Genomic DNA, 17,582 nt, shown 5'->3' with positions numbered 1-17,582 from the left:
TACTGATTTATCTCAGTAGGAACACATTTTCTTAATTTAGCTTTATTTTTGTTTTTCAAAAACATGCACAAAACAAAACTGACTGATTCAGTTCTTCTATTCTTTTTTCATTAACAGAATTAACCTTGATCCTTATAAAATAAAATATTTATTAATGAAATAAATGAATAAATAAACCGAAAATTGCATAAAGAGAAAGAAAAATGCCATTTTTTATAAACGTGTGCTTATAAACACGATGTACGTTACATGTCTGCCATAGTTCAACTGAAATTAGGCTATATTTGAATTAAATTATCATTTTTAAATATATAAATCTCTGATATAAGCGGTTTATCGAAGAATAGCTATTTATGTGTGAAAAATAAATGTACAGAAACTGTTTCATGTAAAAGTATGGTAAAACTAGGTTTTGAAACCATCACAGGAAAATCTGCCTTCCGTCTGTTCTCTTTAATTATTCTAGCTTTGAGGAATGCGCGCGCCGACTCTCGCGAGAGTAGAGTTTGAACTGATATGTGAGAAGCGAGCGAGACGGATGCCAGTGAGTCAGTACGAGCGAAAGAGCGAGCGGAGGACGGGACACACAGGACGGCCCGACTTCAGCCCGACAAAACAACTCCCAAAAGTAGCCGCCTTCCAACACCACACTCGGAGTTTTTCACCTTTATTTGTTGCCTGTAATGAAATGCTTTTACGCGGATGACTTGAAAGGTGAGTCGCTGTTGTTCTCGTTGCTATAAAAGGCTAGTTTGACGGCTTGGCTAACGGTCGTGTGTTCGCTTTCAGATTTACTCTCGCTGGCGAACGAGAAAGCCCACATTTTACAGCTTTATTTCTTAAAGACGAGTCCCACGGTTGTCCCAATACAACTAATAACCGCATATTTTGGGTTGTACGCCCGCTAGCTGGCGTGTAGGGAAGTAAAATCGCTTTAAAGGGCCTGTGGTGAGTCCGACATTAGATGGACCTTCCGTAGGCATGTAGCCAGCTATCGCATTGTCCATTTGTTTCTGTTAAGTTTAAATTCACACCTCTGTAACCAGGAAGTCTGTGGAAAAAGAAACAAATACCCAGCTTCATCGCTGAGGTAAAACGACACGAACCTTTGATCTCCATTATAACATCGATAAGGTGTTTTCCAGCTAACGTTATTGTTGAAGGCTTAGGGAGGTTTATTTAGCAACAGATTGCACGCCTAATTTGACTAAGTTATGGATCACAAATGAAATTTTCGTAGTATTTTAGTTTGTATTGACATTGTGAAACGTCTTTTTTAAATGTATATTTAATTGGTTTGTTTCCTGTAATGACTAACATGTTTGAACAAGTACACTTACGTAGAATCGAGAGTGTTTAGTTGAAAATAAGGATTTGCCCATGTTGCCAAATGCCAGTCTTATGTCATACAGTCTGAGTTCAAAGGGTGATTTAGTATGAAGATTGTCTCAAACTTCTTCGAGAGTGTGTTTTGTAGTAATAGTGAAAATGTACTAACTAGGCTCTGATGTTCAAACTTAGCTGGAAGTGGTGTGACTTAATTTCAGATCTATGGAAACTTGGTCTAGAGGTGAAAAATATTGGTTTAGCAACCACTTCCACATATTAGTCACTATTTGAGGTTTTAGGTAAAGAAATGAGTTGGGAGTGAATATAGTGACCCATCACAAAAATGAAGTGGCGTCTGTTTTGATCATTTTGGGTAGTGGTGAAATATTGGATCAGCATTTGATGTAAATCCTGCATGGAAGCAGCTTATCTTCAGCACAGGCCTCAAGAGAGGATCGTGAATTCTCTGTTTTTTGCTTTGTTTTGAATCCTCAGACAGATAGTTTTGATTAACGTTGTAATTGTTTTGCTTTGCTCATCTTATCATTTGTTTAAGTTGGCCCGTTTGCTTTTCGTTAATGCGTTGAATAAACCTGTTTGTTCGGCTTTAATTTTGGTCTGCTTTAAATTTTCACTTCCTCATCAAACCTGAGTAAAATGTTATATGAATGAATAATTAGGATGAAGGATTTAATTATGTTTTTCTGATGTCACATAAAGTGTAAGCCTAGTACATGATTTCTGTCTATATTTGTTTGAAAAGATTGTTCAGTTGGCCCATATTTAATGCTGTACAAAATATTTTAATCATTCATTTATTTTATTTTCGGATTAGTCCCTTTATTAATCCGGGGTTGCCACAGCGGAATAAACCGCCAACTTATCCAGCACGTTTTTACGCAGCGGATGCCCTTCCAGCTGCAACCCATCTCTGGAAAACATCCACACACACACACTCACTCACACTCATACACTACGGACAATTTAGCCTACCCAATTCACCTGTAGCGCATGTCTTTGGACTGTGGGGGAAACCGGAGCACCCGGAGAAAACCCATGCGAACGCAGGGAGAAGATGCAAACTCCACACAGAAACGCCAACTGACCCAGCTGAGGCTCAAACCAGCGACCTTCTTGCTGTGAGGCGACAGCATGACCTATTGCACCACTGCGTCGCCCATATTTTAATCATATTTATATAATTCTCTTTTTCTTAAACTTTGTGGTCGACGTTATATGTACACTGGATCCATGAAAACCCAATAAAAATACATAAACTGTAATATTTAAAACAAACAATTATGATTGTAAATGATTTAAAGTGTTTTTTTTTTTTTTTTTTTTTTTTTTGCTGATCTCACTGACTTGTAAGCCAAATACCTTTGCTAATATTTGTTGTTTTACTTGGAAACCTAATTAAAAGGCCATACATGCTAAATAACAGTAATTCCATGCAAATGTCAATTTTCCCATAAAAAATAAAGATTTTACCAAAACAGTGAAACCCTTTTTACATTTTTTGCTTAGGCTTGTATTTTACAGTACTGTAAAAATGCTCAAAGTCCTCTTAATGTTTTCAAACAATTATATTTGATTTTCCACATCTGTCACATCCATAACCAAGCCTTTTCCTCATAAATATAAAAAATAAAAATGAACATTTTTGGATCTATAGTAAGCCAACTCTTATTATTTTGATTAGCAGTATTTCTTTTGAATTGTGCAGTTTAATTAAAAATTCTACGTGTTTTGTATACTGTAAACTCAGACTTTTTTTGGTTACATCCACAACGCGTTTATTTTCCTTATTTAAAATATAAAAATTTTTTACAGATTCATATTGTTCTGATCTTATAATTCTGTGGTTGTTTGTTTTGGATATTATAAACGGATGTTTTAATATAATGTTAACATAATTTCTATTAGAGTTATGTTTTGAACTTTTACTGCAAATGTCACATTAATAACAATGGAATTACTCATTTGCATTCTTCAATGGCCAAAATGTTTACATTTCTTTTAATTAGCAAAATGTGATGACTTTAAGCTGCACTTTTGTCATGGTGAACTGAAAATAATTGTGATTAGATCAAATAACTGTATTTGGATGATTAGTAATTGGGACAGGCTTACTTCAGTGTCTACCAATGTGGTCTGATTTTGATCACTAGGGTAACAGACTGACTGCGGGCATTTTTCATTGCATGAGTATTTTCGAAATTGTCAAAAAAAAAAGCATTAGCATAGAAAAAGTTTTAAAATATATATTTTAAAATAGTTTCGAAATACTCATGTCATTATGTATTTACTACATTTATTATTTCATGTAAATTAATATATTTGATATTTGTTCATTTGGTGAACATGTTTATCCTAAGTGACATCTTTAATTTATTAGCTCTTGCTTTAGCTGGGAATCAACTATATTACTTTGTCAAGTGCTGCTGCTGTGCTAGAGCATCATAAGCAACATACATGAAAGATCAGGCATTCTATCTTTCTTTTTATCAACGAATGTTTGCAAAATTTAAATAATACATGTAGAATGACTATTAAATGCAGGTAACGTTCTTAAGGTTAATAAGTGGTCATGTTAAATTCATTTTTAAATTAATAATAGTTTCTTGCTGAAAAACTGACAAAACGTTACAGTTTAAAGGATAATGGCAAAGTATATGGATTTTGAATGATGATTAAATGTGAATTGTTATCAAATGATTCTTGTTCTAAATATGATGGAACAGGTAATGGTCTCGTAAAAAAACTTGTTACGCTAAATTACATTTTAGCAGATGTCATTCGATGACGGTCCAAATGATGAATATTCAGTAGGTGTATTGATCAATTAAAAATAAATGAATCGGGATGCGTTGTAATGTGGGAAGACAGAAAACCTTCAATTTAAAGCCATTTCTATTTATTGTTTAATACATAATTAAATTTTTGTCATCGAGTCAAACATGCATGTATTTATCTGTGTGTAAAGGTAGTGTTTATATTAGAACATTATGAATAGTTGTGTCTATTATTGTGTCTTTTATATAGGATTGGGATTCTGACTTTCTGACTGCTCTGATTTTTGATATCTGGATGGTCTCTAATTCTGCCACATGTTATTAGGCCTGTTTTAGCTGCCTGGATGATCAACAATGAAGCAGAGAAAAGTTGTGATGAAGTTCTGTTAGAGCAAACCAGTCTGACGTCTGAGGTCTCTGTGTTTATGTTGTTTACAAATTCCCCACGGTCTTGTTCTTGACCTTAATCAATGTCTTGGGCTTGTTTCTTTCTGTGTAGTTGGAGGACAATGAATGCTTTATGCCTGAGCTGGAAGTGCTGTGCAATCAGGTGGCTTGCAAAACACACCAAACTGAGCTAATAAGAGTTGTGTGTGTTTGTGTGTTGAAGGCCAGGCATGTCTCAAAATGGAAAGTGATGTTGTTGTAGTACTCCTAAGGCTAGTGTGTCTTAACACAGTACATTAAATTTTCCAGGAAAAATGTTTGTGACATTAAAAATCAAAGTTTTAGCTGTTGAAACAAATGTTTTTAGTCCGCCTCTGGTATCAGTGTTTAATCACTGTTTCTCATTTGGTAATGTAGTTGATGAATTCTTTGTGTGCAGAGGTCAGGGCCTCATTAAAGTGACCGCAGTGTTTATGCATGCATTCATCATAAGCCCCCACAATGAAGTGATCCGTACTGCAGCCACTTATCTAATGACTAGTTACTTTTTAATTCTCACACGACTTGCATTTGAGCTGGCAATTTATTGGTTATAATGAATATAAACTGTGCTTTAAATTATAATTATTTAAATTAACTTTCAAATACATAAGTTTGTTCTGCCATCCAATAATGCAATCCAATTAACTATCCAATTAATTTAAACCAATTAAAAAGCACTCTTAATGATAAATGCTGCTTTATGGCAAATATATTTTGTTTTTGTGACCATTTTGTTTGGTCAATCAACTATTTTGGGTTCAGCAACATCTTATTAAACACTAGAACTCAAGAATCATACTGTTGCTTACAAAAGGAAAAATACCAGGGGTAAACATATAGACTAAAGGCATTAACAAAGTTCAATAACTATTGAAAATAACTATTATTTTTTTTACTTGTGTTATAGTGTCAGATTTTAAATAAGTTTATTTAAACACAGGCTCATTAGAAATATCTTCATCAGTCTACATTTTTTTTAAAACCTCAAACGTACTTCAACATGCATTTGACTGCAGCTTCTAGGTAAAAACTTAACAGTACAGGTCAGTATAACACCCACAAATTTTGTTTATTTTTACACTAATATATTAAACTAAGATGTTTACAGGGACAAATCATCAAATAAAGTATAATTTTTGTGCAGTTCATTCTACAACACCCAACAAACATTACAAAACAACTTAACAGTCAGTGTTTGTGATTTGTAATGGAATAAGTCTGCCTCGCATTGGTTGGGTGTAGGCAAGAGTTTAGCACAGTAGTTTAAATGTTGCTCTGTACGAGGAGCACCACCTTCACATGGTTGTTTACAAGGACGTTTATCTAAAATGTGACATACGGGCGTACTCGCACTTCATGTATAGGTGCCTTAAACCGGGTTGAAGCACGCTTGTCCCCCCTCTTGTCTTCCCCGACGGCCTCACTAACATTACATTCGTGCCTGAGCGTGCTTACGTCATCATTGTAGCGCTGTTCAGTAAGCGCTTTCACTCAGCACAGTGGAGATTTCTTTAGTTATATTGTATTAGTTGTTTGGGATGCAGTGACACACAGTCAAATATTTCGCCGAACCAATCAGCCACTTTTAACGCTCATAAATAACCATAAAGTACTCGTGCCGGCCAAGTGAACCGCGCCTGAGCCCAATTCAGAGCACTCACACTTGTCAAACGATCCGGGAAATGGGTCTGGGCACGGTTCAGATAGCATAGTGTGAGTAGGCCCTAAAGCATCCTAATCAACACATTTCAAATTCGTGCTTATGTTGACAGCACCCTGTGGTGTGTATATATATTTTTTTTTTCATCTGAAACGTCCAACAAAACATACCGTCCAACAATTTTTACATATTGTATTTTTTACAAATGTATTTTATAGTGTTTGTGGTACAATGATGCACAGGAACAGTAACTTTAAATATAAGAAGTAAAAGCACTGACAGCGAGTCAGAATCAATCTGTATTGTAGTTTGTTCATTGAAGCAGCATTCAAGAGAACTGCAGTACATGCTTATGAACAATACATAGTGCATTGAGTGTATGCTAATATGGTTATTGTGCTTTTCTCTTATATATTTCAACATCTCTTAAGTATTTTGTTTTCTGTTTTAGCCATGTGTCTTTGTTAGTGGACTTTACTTGCATAGCTGTCTTTATTATGTGAATCTGTTCACAGCCTGTATTGCTTTAAGAGGGTGTTTCCTCTACTGCTGTGGTGACCGTGTCTTGTGAAATACTGTTCAGGAAATCCAGGGAGACACGTGTTTGTTAAAGGAAGTGTGTACATGGTGTCTAATGGCATTTTTTTGAGTTTTCACCTGGCAGGGCTCTAGTTCATGTGCTGTAAACAGAAGCCACCCTTTTGAAAGGAACATGAATCACTTTTTGTTTTGTTTTTTATGTAGGAGTATGAACCGGACTGATATTATTGTCTTGGTAATTGGTATACAGAATTTTTCCACATAATCCACTTGTGCGTTTACGTAGTTCAGCGTAAAAGCTGTCGTTTCCTAAAAGCAACAGATAAATCTGATCCACGCACTTTCGCTTTTGTTAGAACGCTTTATATCCGGAACATGATGGCATCTGATGCTCTGTTATGAAAGCCACATTTTTCCACTGATTTTTACAGTTGTCTCAGTTTGTTTGTCTTACTCACTTGCTAGTACAGTTTAGTTTTAAACTTCAGCATTCATGCTCTTCCACGGTTGTTATTTTCAGCTCTTTCTTCAACAGACATTTTGTACAGCAGCCATATATAGAAAGTCTGTGTTTAGCCTGCATCAATTGGAGCTAAATCTTCCTGCTGAATGACCTGGGGAGGCCAGCTGAACTGGCTGTGTCTGGATCACATGGTAACGTCTTAATCTCCATCCTTCATTCAGGATCTCAGTGTGAAGCTCCCTTTAGATTAGCAACTCAACCTATAGCAGCATTTACCCTATCATTGACCAGCTAGCGTGTGTTAATCCTGCTCCGTGTCATGATATGATAACACCTGTGTTTGGAAAGCTACTTGAAATCTTGATTTGGGTATAAGCTAAATTTAAACGTTATTTCTATAATTTAACAGAATTTTTAAGTCTTAATTTAAAAACAGAGGTGGCCGTTAATAACAAGATATCATAATTTGGAGCTGTTTCTCTAAATGTTTTCTTTTTATGAATTTGTTTTAATTTTTTGTGTCAACAGCACTTTCTCATAATCTCTCTCTCTCTCTCTCTCTCTCTCTCTCTCTCTCTCTCTCTCTCTCTCTCTCTCTCTCTCTCTCTCTCTATATATATATATATATATATATATATATATATATATATATATTAGTGCTGTCAATCAATTTAAAAAAATTAACTGATTATTCACACTTTTTTTTTTGAAAATTAATCGCGATTAATAACATTTAAAAGACTTAAACTTGTAACTTTGGCTATTCAGTTGTAAAAAAAATTAATGTAAACGCAAGACAAAAACTATTTAAATTCAAAATATAGTTGTTCATTAGAATTTTTGTTTATCTTGTAACAGATTTCTTCATGTAAACAACAAACCCACAATAAACTATCAAGATCCTGGCTTAAAAGCCATATTTATTACAGAAATTAAAACACAGGCATGTTAATGCCATTTGAATTTCAAAACAATCAATGCCAATAAAGAAAAAAAAGATTTCCAAGTTGGATTCTAAGTGGACTGAAAAAAATGCCAAAATACAGGCATTGCAAATATGGAAATTGGTAAATTATAATAATAATACTAAAGTATTGAATACAAACAATTGTACTCATTGTAAAGTTGTATTGCTGTGAGTTGAGAACATTAATTATAAAGTAGAAAAATTTTGCTTTGTCCTTCTTTACATTTATCCAGTTAAGACAGTCCAGTCTGTTGACATTATCGTGGGACCATGTGGCCCTTATCTTTTGAATGATGTGAGCTGCGAGTGTAGCGCAATTTGTAACTTTTTGATTTAGTGGCTACAGACAACAACGTTTATGCAGGTTTGTTGCTAAGAAACGCACGCACGCACACGCGCATTGCACACAGACACACAGACCAGGGGCGTGCACAGGGGGGTGCCCCATTTGCTAGAGCCATTGCCCCTCTGCCCTTATTGGCCGAGGTGCCACCCGTTGGCTAGAGCCATTGCCCCTCTGCCCTTATTGGCCGAGGTGCCATACTTTACGATCGCGTTGAGCACCTGCCCCTGTAAGGGTCTGTGCACGGGCCTGACACAGACAGACAGACAGACAGACAGACAGACAGACAGACAGACAGACAGACAGACAGACAGACAGACAGACAGACAGACAGACAGACAGACAGACAGACAGACAGACAGACACACAGACACACAGACACACAGACAGACAGACAGACAGACAGACAGACAGACAGACAGACAGACAGACAGACACACAGACACACAGACACACAGACACACAGACACACAGACACACAGACACACAGACACACAGACACACACACACACACACACACACACACACACACACACACACACACACACACACACACAACGCGCGCAATGGCAGGGCAGGTGGAGCGACTCCCTTCAGATTTAACATGCATGATCGCGTTTATCAAATTTGCCTAAACTAAGCATTCTACAGTATGGCTGTATTTCACAAGGATTCTGACACAACAACACGAAGCATACGCTTCTGTTGCGTTTAAGGAGGAAACGCGTCAAACATAATGAAACATTGGAGGGCTCATGCAGAAAGGCATTGGAATGCGCAGTCTTTGACAACTCGCGACTTTATCTGACACTTTCTGAGTACATGTACATAAGACACCATTACTCCGATTTTAATATGATTAAGATAATACTCTTAAGAGTCTACCATGTAAGCAGCATTTTTAATTACCTTAAAGGACCACAGAGTCACAAAATGCAGAGGTTTTTATTTCCATTCGCCAAATGGTATCAAATTCTATGAAAACAGAAGTCAAAAGTTAAAAATGAAACATACGAAATTGCATGAAACTGGAGAGCCTGGTGATGCGACATTATTTGTTTTATACTGAAACTTGCCTTCAAAAGGTGCTTCCTTGGTATTATTCATATTTCTTTGCATGTTAAACACACATTGACACAACAGGAATGAAAAAAAACCTGCAACTGCGTTCATTGTTTTTTTTTTTTAAGCATTAAATATTTAAAATTAATCGCATATATATATATGCGATATAAATATATATATTAAAATTAGGACGTACACAATTCATCCATTTTCTTTTTGGCTTATTAATCTGGGGTTGCCACAGTGAAATGAACCGCCGACTTATCCAGCACATGTTTTACACAGCGGAGGCCCTTCCAGCCGCAACCCATCACTGGGAAACATCCGCGCACACCTAGTTCCCCTTTACCACATGCTTTTGGATATATGGGGGAAACCAAAGCACCTGGAGGAAACCCACACGAACACAAGGAGAACATGCAGGGCTTACACAAGAAAATTATATTTGAAAATTACGCAACAATCACTTCTATATTGATCTTCAGGAGACCATTCTTTGTACGTGGATTACTTTTCCTACTGGATTTGATTGTAGTCGATTTAACAAGATCCATAATTGTTTTAGTCTTCAAAACTCATTCAGCAGTTGTCGTCATGGCTACATGCTTGGGAACAGACTTATTTCCTGTAAGTCGGATTAGATTGTGTCATTTCAATCAAAGGTGATGCTCAAAGTATAGCAGCTTCTGATAATTTTTAACAAGAGTACTATATCAGGGCTCGAAATTAACCTCTTTGCTTGGCAGCACCAGTGCTCCTAACTTTAATAATTTAGGCGCATCAAGTTTAGTCGCACCCACCAATTATAAGCACCATTACTACAAGTTTTATACAAACATTTATTGCATTTGAAATCAACAGCAATCAAACTAACAAGCAAAAAATACATATATGCCAGCATAAAGAAAATATCTCAACGAAATCCCGTTATCTCAAGAAAATAGATTTTTATAACATAACTGAGTGACCAAAGCATACACGGACCGCTCACTGGCCCTGCACGCACCGCTTGACATGAATGAATCTGTTAACGATATAACTATGCTGTTCACACAGGTGCTGTCTGATGTTGCACTGCTTTTGACTGCTTTTGACATATACTGTGCCTTATTATATACATACATCATGTTAATAGCAATACCGGTCTTTTTATCAGTAGCGATGTTAGTTTACTCATTGCAAGCCGTTTGCAATGGTGTTAAATTTGACACATATCTGCCACTTGCACGGCAGACAGCATCTGGCTATATGAGGCCGTACTCACACTAGGTAAAGTTGCCTCGAACCGGGCCAAAGCACGCTTGTCCCCCCTCCCGTCTCCCCCGACGGCCCGTGCTCACACCATATCGGGCCTCGGCACGCTTACGTCATCGCTGCTGCTCTGTTCAGTGACAAGCGCTCTCTATGGCAAGCCTTTTTAGCATTTAAATCTTTGTTCTGACTCCATAAATATATTTAGAGATATCTCTAATTATATTTTGACTAGTCATAATTATAATTCCACTACTCAGAATGACAATTAGAGATATCTGCAATTGTACTAGTACGAAATCAGATTGGAGATATCTGCAAATATATGACTAGTCATATTCCTCCATTGACTTCCATTGAAAAATATTTGCAGATATCTCTAAATGAGTTTTGATTATTCACAATTGTAATTAGAGATATCTCTAACTGAGTTTTTACTAGTCATAATACATTTGGAGATATCTTTAATTCGTCATATTTAGAGATATTTACAAATATATTTGTAGATCTCTAATTAATTTACTAATATTCGAATTACAGTTGTAGATATCTTGAATTGGATTTTTGACTAGTCAAAACTTATTTAGAGATATCTGCAAACATTTTTCAATTGAAGTCAATGGAGGAATATGACTAGTCAGTCATAATTAGGCTTGGGCGGTATCCAAATTTTGATACCGTCAAACCGCCTTCATATTTTACCCCGGTTTCCGGTATTACCGGCGTAATAAAAAAATTATGACGTAAGGCTCAGACAGCGTCACCAAACTGTTGGCTTGAGCCTAAACCATTCAGAAACTGAATACAGAGAGAGAGAGAGAGAGAGAGAGAGAGAGAGAGAGAGAGAGAGAGAGAGAGAGAGAGAGAGAGAGAGAGAGAGAGAGAGAGAGAGAGAGAGAGAGAGAGAGAGAGAGAGAGAGAGAGAGAGAGAGAGAGAGAGAGAGAGAGAGAGAGAGAGAGAGAGAGAGAGAGAGAGAGAGAGAGAGAGAGAGAGAGAGAGAGAGAGAGAGAGAGAGAGAGAGAGAGAGAGAGAGAGAGAGAGAGAGAGAGAGAGAGAGAGAGAGAGAACGAGAACGCACAGCACCTCTCTCTCTCTCTCTCTCACACACACACACACACACACACACACATCTCTCCCGCGATTTATTCAGAAATTTACTCCCACACCATAAGAAATCTGGCCGGCTCCCGCGGGAATGCAGAGAGCTGTAATCAGGCCATAAGAATTATACCCGATAGGTCCCGAGTCCGACAGGTACATTTTGATTGACAGCTTTATAAAGCCCGAACCCATTTACAGCCCGACATTATTCAAATGTGCTTATGCACACAGCTCTATTGCATTTTTTAAAGAATGAGTCATTTATATGTTTTAACATCATTTATTCGTAACAAACGTAGACTATAGGCCACTTGAAAGTTGGAACAAAGAAATAGCTAAAGTAAGTCCTCTGTAACATCGTAACATCTCAGCACTCTATAGGTCTAGGTAGATGCACTTAGCCTTTAAATTGGCCAACACACAAATGAAAAAAATCTTTCTTAACAAATCAAATTAAAATAAACTCTAAATGATGACGGGTATTTTGGCAATAACGAAATTAAGATAAAGGCTCTGCAAGGTTTGTTTCTCAACTTCTCTTCACAATCTGGCATTAAGGCGGCGGTGAAGCTGAATAATAAAAGAATAATGCCACCATTAGCCTGTATACTCTGTCTACATTATGATTATATGGTTTAATTAATATTTATTTATAATTGAAAAACCCTTTACTCACCAAGTTTAGGCTACGTGTGTTTGTGGAGGAACATTTAAATCCACAGGCTTTAGCGCAGTCCTGCGCTCACGGGGTCCAGCAGCTGAACACCCTTTCCTGCTGCTACAGGCCGAGATGCAGAGTTCTGATCTGGCTGATTTTGCAAGTTTTTGGTAGGATTGTTTGTTCATCTTCTACCAGTCAGGAACATCCATTTAATTTTCCATGACTGTAGTTTCATTGTAGCGAGAGGCCTCGTCTTTTTACCTGTCAGCTTGCGGTTTAGGGCTCTACCGTAATACGCAGTGTATGAGCGACCGCGAAATACCTGCGGCTGGAATGCGCTCTTTCTGAGCTAGTGACTGGCTTGACCGCCGTAATAATTCGCTTTTTTTACTACTACATCATTTGTTTCACCTTTGCAGGGATGGATTTTAATGCAGGGATTTGGATTTTTTCGGGTCTCGCTGGGTTCGGGCAAAGATCTTCAGCTCTAATGCAGACCTCTCGTTCATATTAACTACGTCTCCCTTCTGTTCAGTCGAAACTGCCAAACTGCAGGACACTTTGAAGCGCGACACGTCACGTCACCTCTCCCTCTCCCCCTCCCTCTCCCTCTTCCTCTCTCTCTCTCCTCCACACTGTCCCGTGATGACAACCACACATACGTTTTTGTAGGCATTAAATAAAGGATATTTAATATTTTATGACGGTATAACGGTATTGAAACTGACACCGTTGCTATTTTTAGATGCCGCGGTATACCATAATACCGAAATACCGCCCAAGCCTAGTCATAATATATTTGCAGATATCTCCAATCTGACTAGTCGAATTATAATTATGACTAGTCAAAATATAATTAGAGATGTCCCTAAATATATTTATGGATAGTCAGAACAAGGTTTAAATGCTGAAACGGCTTGCCATACGCTCTCACCCGTAGCACAGTGGAGATTTCTCTAGTTATATCGTTTCTGTCATTTGTTATGCAGTGACATGCAATCAAATATTTCGCCAAACAGTCCTTAGGGATGCGGTGACACGCAGTCAGATATTTCACCGGACAGATCCACCACTTTTGGCGCTCATAAACAATTATAAAGCCCTCGTGCTGCAGGAATGAGGAGGTCTGCTGAAGGCGCGCAGCTGTCATGCAGTGAGGAGTTCTCGTCTTTAATAAACTACTGCAGTTTGCGTTCACTGAACAGTAAGAATGATTAATAAATCCATATGAAACAGCCCCAAAGTCACGTCTCGCTTTCAGTTTCGGGCTTTGGCGCGTTTTGCACTCACACACAAGCGTACCGCGCCAAAGCCCAAGTGAACCGCACTCAGGCACACCTCTTCCATCCGGGCCAGGTCCGGCCAAGTGAACCGTGCTTGAGCCCGATTCAGCGCACTCACACTTCTCAAACGATCCGGGAAACCGGCCTGGGCATGGTACGGATGGCATAGTGTGAGTAGGCCCTTAGTTTACTGAGTGCAAGTCCGTTTGCGATGGTGTACGTGGTGTTAAATTTGACACATATCTGCCACTTGCACGGCAGACAGCATCTGGCTATATGAAGGATGAAGGATTAAACAGAAGCTCTCATGCTAGATGTGGCAAACAGTTACCTGAAAATTCCATCCCACAGACTTTTCATAGCGGCCTTGAAGCCAATGGAAGTCTTTTATCCACTCTTGGAAAAGTGTAGATGGTGGATTAACATTCAGCACATGGTCACTAGTAAGATGTAGAGCTGTGAACCTAAGGTACAAAAACTGTCAGGGGGTGGTGGTACCTTTTCAAGGGTTTCATAAAGATTTAATCTTGTATTTTTTAATGACTGATATACACACTTTAGGTTCTAATATGCTTTAATAAGCCAGTATTAGTTTGTTAGGGTACTGCCCCAGCTTAAGTACAATTTCAGGGGAGCCAAAATTTATGGGAGTCAAGCTCTCACAATCTAGTATTCGCTAATATTCGGGTGGCTTGAAACAGTGCAGGAAAGGCATAATGTACTACGAATCTTCATTCTTCAAAACGGCTGACAATTTAATATTAATCATATGATGTCATAATAGATAAATGGCCAGTTATTTAAACCAGATATTTAAATCTTATTCACACACTTGTTTGATGAATCAATTTTGTGAACGGACCCCGGTTGTATACCTGACTTTGTAACATCCTGACTTTGTAACATCTGTAGTCATGTATTTATATTTCAGTTGTTTGGCTTCCTAAAATGTTAGTTAGTAGAACCTTAGAAACATTGCTAAAAATTGATTATCCTAAATATTTCTTTGTCTGGACAAACAAACCACCAGAGTGAATGAATTGTACCTTCGCACACTGAATTGGGCCAGAGAACGTTTTAGGAGGACATGTTTGTTTATTGCCTCAGTGAGTCCATCTCCCTATACAGCAGCTTGCACAATAAAGTGTGATCATGAACTGTGACCTCTATCTCAATACTTTTATACTTGTTGGAAAAGCAGCTTGTTACTGCAAGTTATGTTTTGAGAAACTTCTACTTTGGACTGTTGATTGCATCTCTGCTTATTTACACCCTTCCACTGCCAATTGAAATGCTAATGTTTAGCACTCGTGTTCATTTTGTTCCCTATATGTAACGCACAGGATACTAAGCTATTTTTGTTTGATGTCTTTTGGCACAGCACCGCTCTTTAAACAGAGGTCATTTTTTTGCCTGGTAAATATTGTATAAGGTTCATTGAACACTACTGGTTGTAGTTCCACCTGTCCTAGTTAAGTGTGCTGTGTTTCCTGGTTAGATTGGAATGGAGACGGATTAAACCGATCCTGAATAAGCCTTTTATTTTAGCTGCTCAGCTGACAGCAGTTTGAAAAGCAGCTCAGGGCTTTTTGGATTTGCCATGTCAGGCTTAATATCTGATCAAAGATGTGCGTCCAGTATAAATATCAACTAGATAAAACAAGGTGAAACCCGGTGAGTGATCAGGAAGTTGAAGGGCAGCATTAATAGGCGACCGAATGCACGTTGTCCTGGTGAGGAAGTCTGTCCTCGGTGAAAAATGCACCCGGAAATTGCTTTAATAAGCTCATTACAGAAATCCCACTGCATTCTATACACATGCCTGCTTCTCTTGAGCCACACACAGGACTCTTGCCAGCTTCTGAGATGTGTGTGTGCGTGTGTGTCCTGCAGCAGCTGGGACAGTGGCAACCGCTCTCATTCTGGCATAATCAGCAATTGTGCTGATGAAGAAAAGCCTATTTGGTCTCTCGGTGAACACACAAACATAGAGCAGTTGAACTCTTGCTTCACAAAATGCCTCGCTTCTGACATCATTTCCTGCCGGCCCTCAGCTGACTGGAAAAAGGGGGTGGAAGGCAGAAAAAAGGGGAGGAGGGGTACATGAAGGGTGGGATCCCTTATACTGTGGTGGCGTCTCCACCCTGCCTGTTGCTTCGGCTGCTCTTTTTCAGTCGTTTTGGAAAGAGGGTAAACTACAGCAGCTTAGCTGGTTTGCTTGGTACCTTGGAGTCAGACGTGACTGTAATGAACATAAAAATCTCTGAATGTCTCGCTCATGTGAGCTGCTCTTTATGATGCTGCTGGCTGCTGTTTTATGAGTCAAATGGCTTCCATATGTTAGAAATAGAGTTGCAAATTTGAACAGTACATTCAACGGGAAGTTGGTTTTGTGATTTAACTCTTTCCTCCTCTTTTTTTTTTCTGTAGGTCAAGCTGCCTTACAAAGTCTTGTGCTTTGTATTACAGTACTAGATACTTGCAGAAATGTCATCTTTTGATATATGATGTTCTCATTGTCTAAATGAATGATAAGCTAAAAAGTCTTGTAGCCCTGCATGACAAATATGACACTTAAACCACCTGTGGAATTCGAAACTGAATAATCCGCTTGTTAAGTGTGACGTCACGCGAAGCGGCTTCCGGGTCCAAGAGCTCTATTCAACTGAATGGGGAGACTCATGAAATGGTAATAATAAACGTTTACAAAGCGATTTAAGGCTTTCGAAAATCACGATCGCAGTATATATGTCCATGCCTAATATCCGATGGCCAGAAAGTGATTGTTTTTTTATAAATTGTTACATTTTTGGTATTTGTTATGCAGCAAGCCCAGAGATTGTTGTGTACACCATGATTTTATATAAAATTAACTTTAATGTGTGATCGGAATAAAACGTGATCATAAACGAATAATTTCTCCACTCAAATGAGTGGCGGCTTGGACCCGGAAACAGTATTACAAACGTCACAAACACGTCACCACTTAACAAGCGGATTTAGTCAAGCTATTTGTCCAAAATGGCTGATTTATTTTGAAATGAAACCAATGTCAGCTCACAAATTGTTAAAACAAGAATAGTGGTATCATTTGCAATAAATAATGCACACAAATAATGTAGATGCTAGACTCTCTTAAAAATCCATAAATAGTAGTTGTCCATATTTTGTGATTCGTTATTTAATTATTTATTTATTTTTTAAGGGTTTTCACCTTTTTATTGAGATAGGACAGTGTTATTACAGATTTTACAGACAGGAAAGTAGGGGGAGTAGAGATGTGGGAAGGTTTGGCAAAGGACCATGAGACAGGGAATCGAACTCGGGTCACCGTGAGCACCTTGGTGCTATGTGTCTGCACTAACCACTAGGCTATTGGCGCAGATGTGATTCTAAATTGCATTAAGGGGTCCTTGATCCTTCTTCCAACAACTTTTAACCATGTAAAAAAAAGTTACTTAATAACATAGTTTAAAGTGATGTGTTGTCTGGGTTGGAGTTGCATAATATGATACAAAAACATTGTGATAAGCTGCCAGTGCATTTACTGTTATAGACTCAATACTCTATATATTATTTATTATACATTCATATTATTTTAAACCACTAAAATTGCAATAAAAGTCACTTTAAGCTGTAGAGTTGAAGTTTCAGTATCAGAGCAGAGATCAAAGTCCCATAATGCAATTCGCAA

At 37.9% G+C, this 17,582-nt stretch overlaps 1 protein-coding gene across 2 annotated transcripts in view; it reads left to right on the top strand.

Annotated features, from left to right (window-relative positions):
• The first annotated feature begins 508 nt into the window (after positions 1 to 508).
• Positions 509 to 17,582, top strand: part of rnf19a (ring finger protein 19A, RBR E3 ubiquitin protein ligase) — a 47,928-nt gene continuing 30,854 nt past the window's right edge. The window contains exons 1-2 of one of the 2 annotated variants that reach the window (XM_073930895.1): positions 544 to 714; positions 7,289 to 7,407. Coding sequence is in view for 1 of the 2 variants with exons in the window: in NM_001326695.1 (NP_001313624.1) it covers positions 684 to 714 (31 nt within the window). In the remaining variant the exon portion in view is untranslated. Of the gene's footprint in view, positions 715 to 7,288; positions 7,408 to 17,582 lie in introns of both variants that reach the window. The other variant, NM_001326695.1, reaches the window with a different exon arrangement.

This window comes from Danio rerio, chromosome 19, assembly GCF_049306965.1.
Source record: "Danio rerio strain Tuebingen ecotype United States chromosome 19, GRCz12tu, whole genome shotgun sequence".
NCBI lineage: Eukaryota > Metazoa > Chordata > Actinopteri > Cypriniformes > Danionidae > Danio > Danio rerio.
Note: the sequence above shows the minus strand (reverse complement) of the source record. Positions and strands in the feature narration are given on the sequence as shown.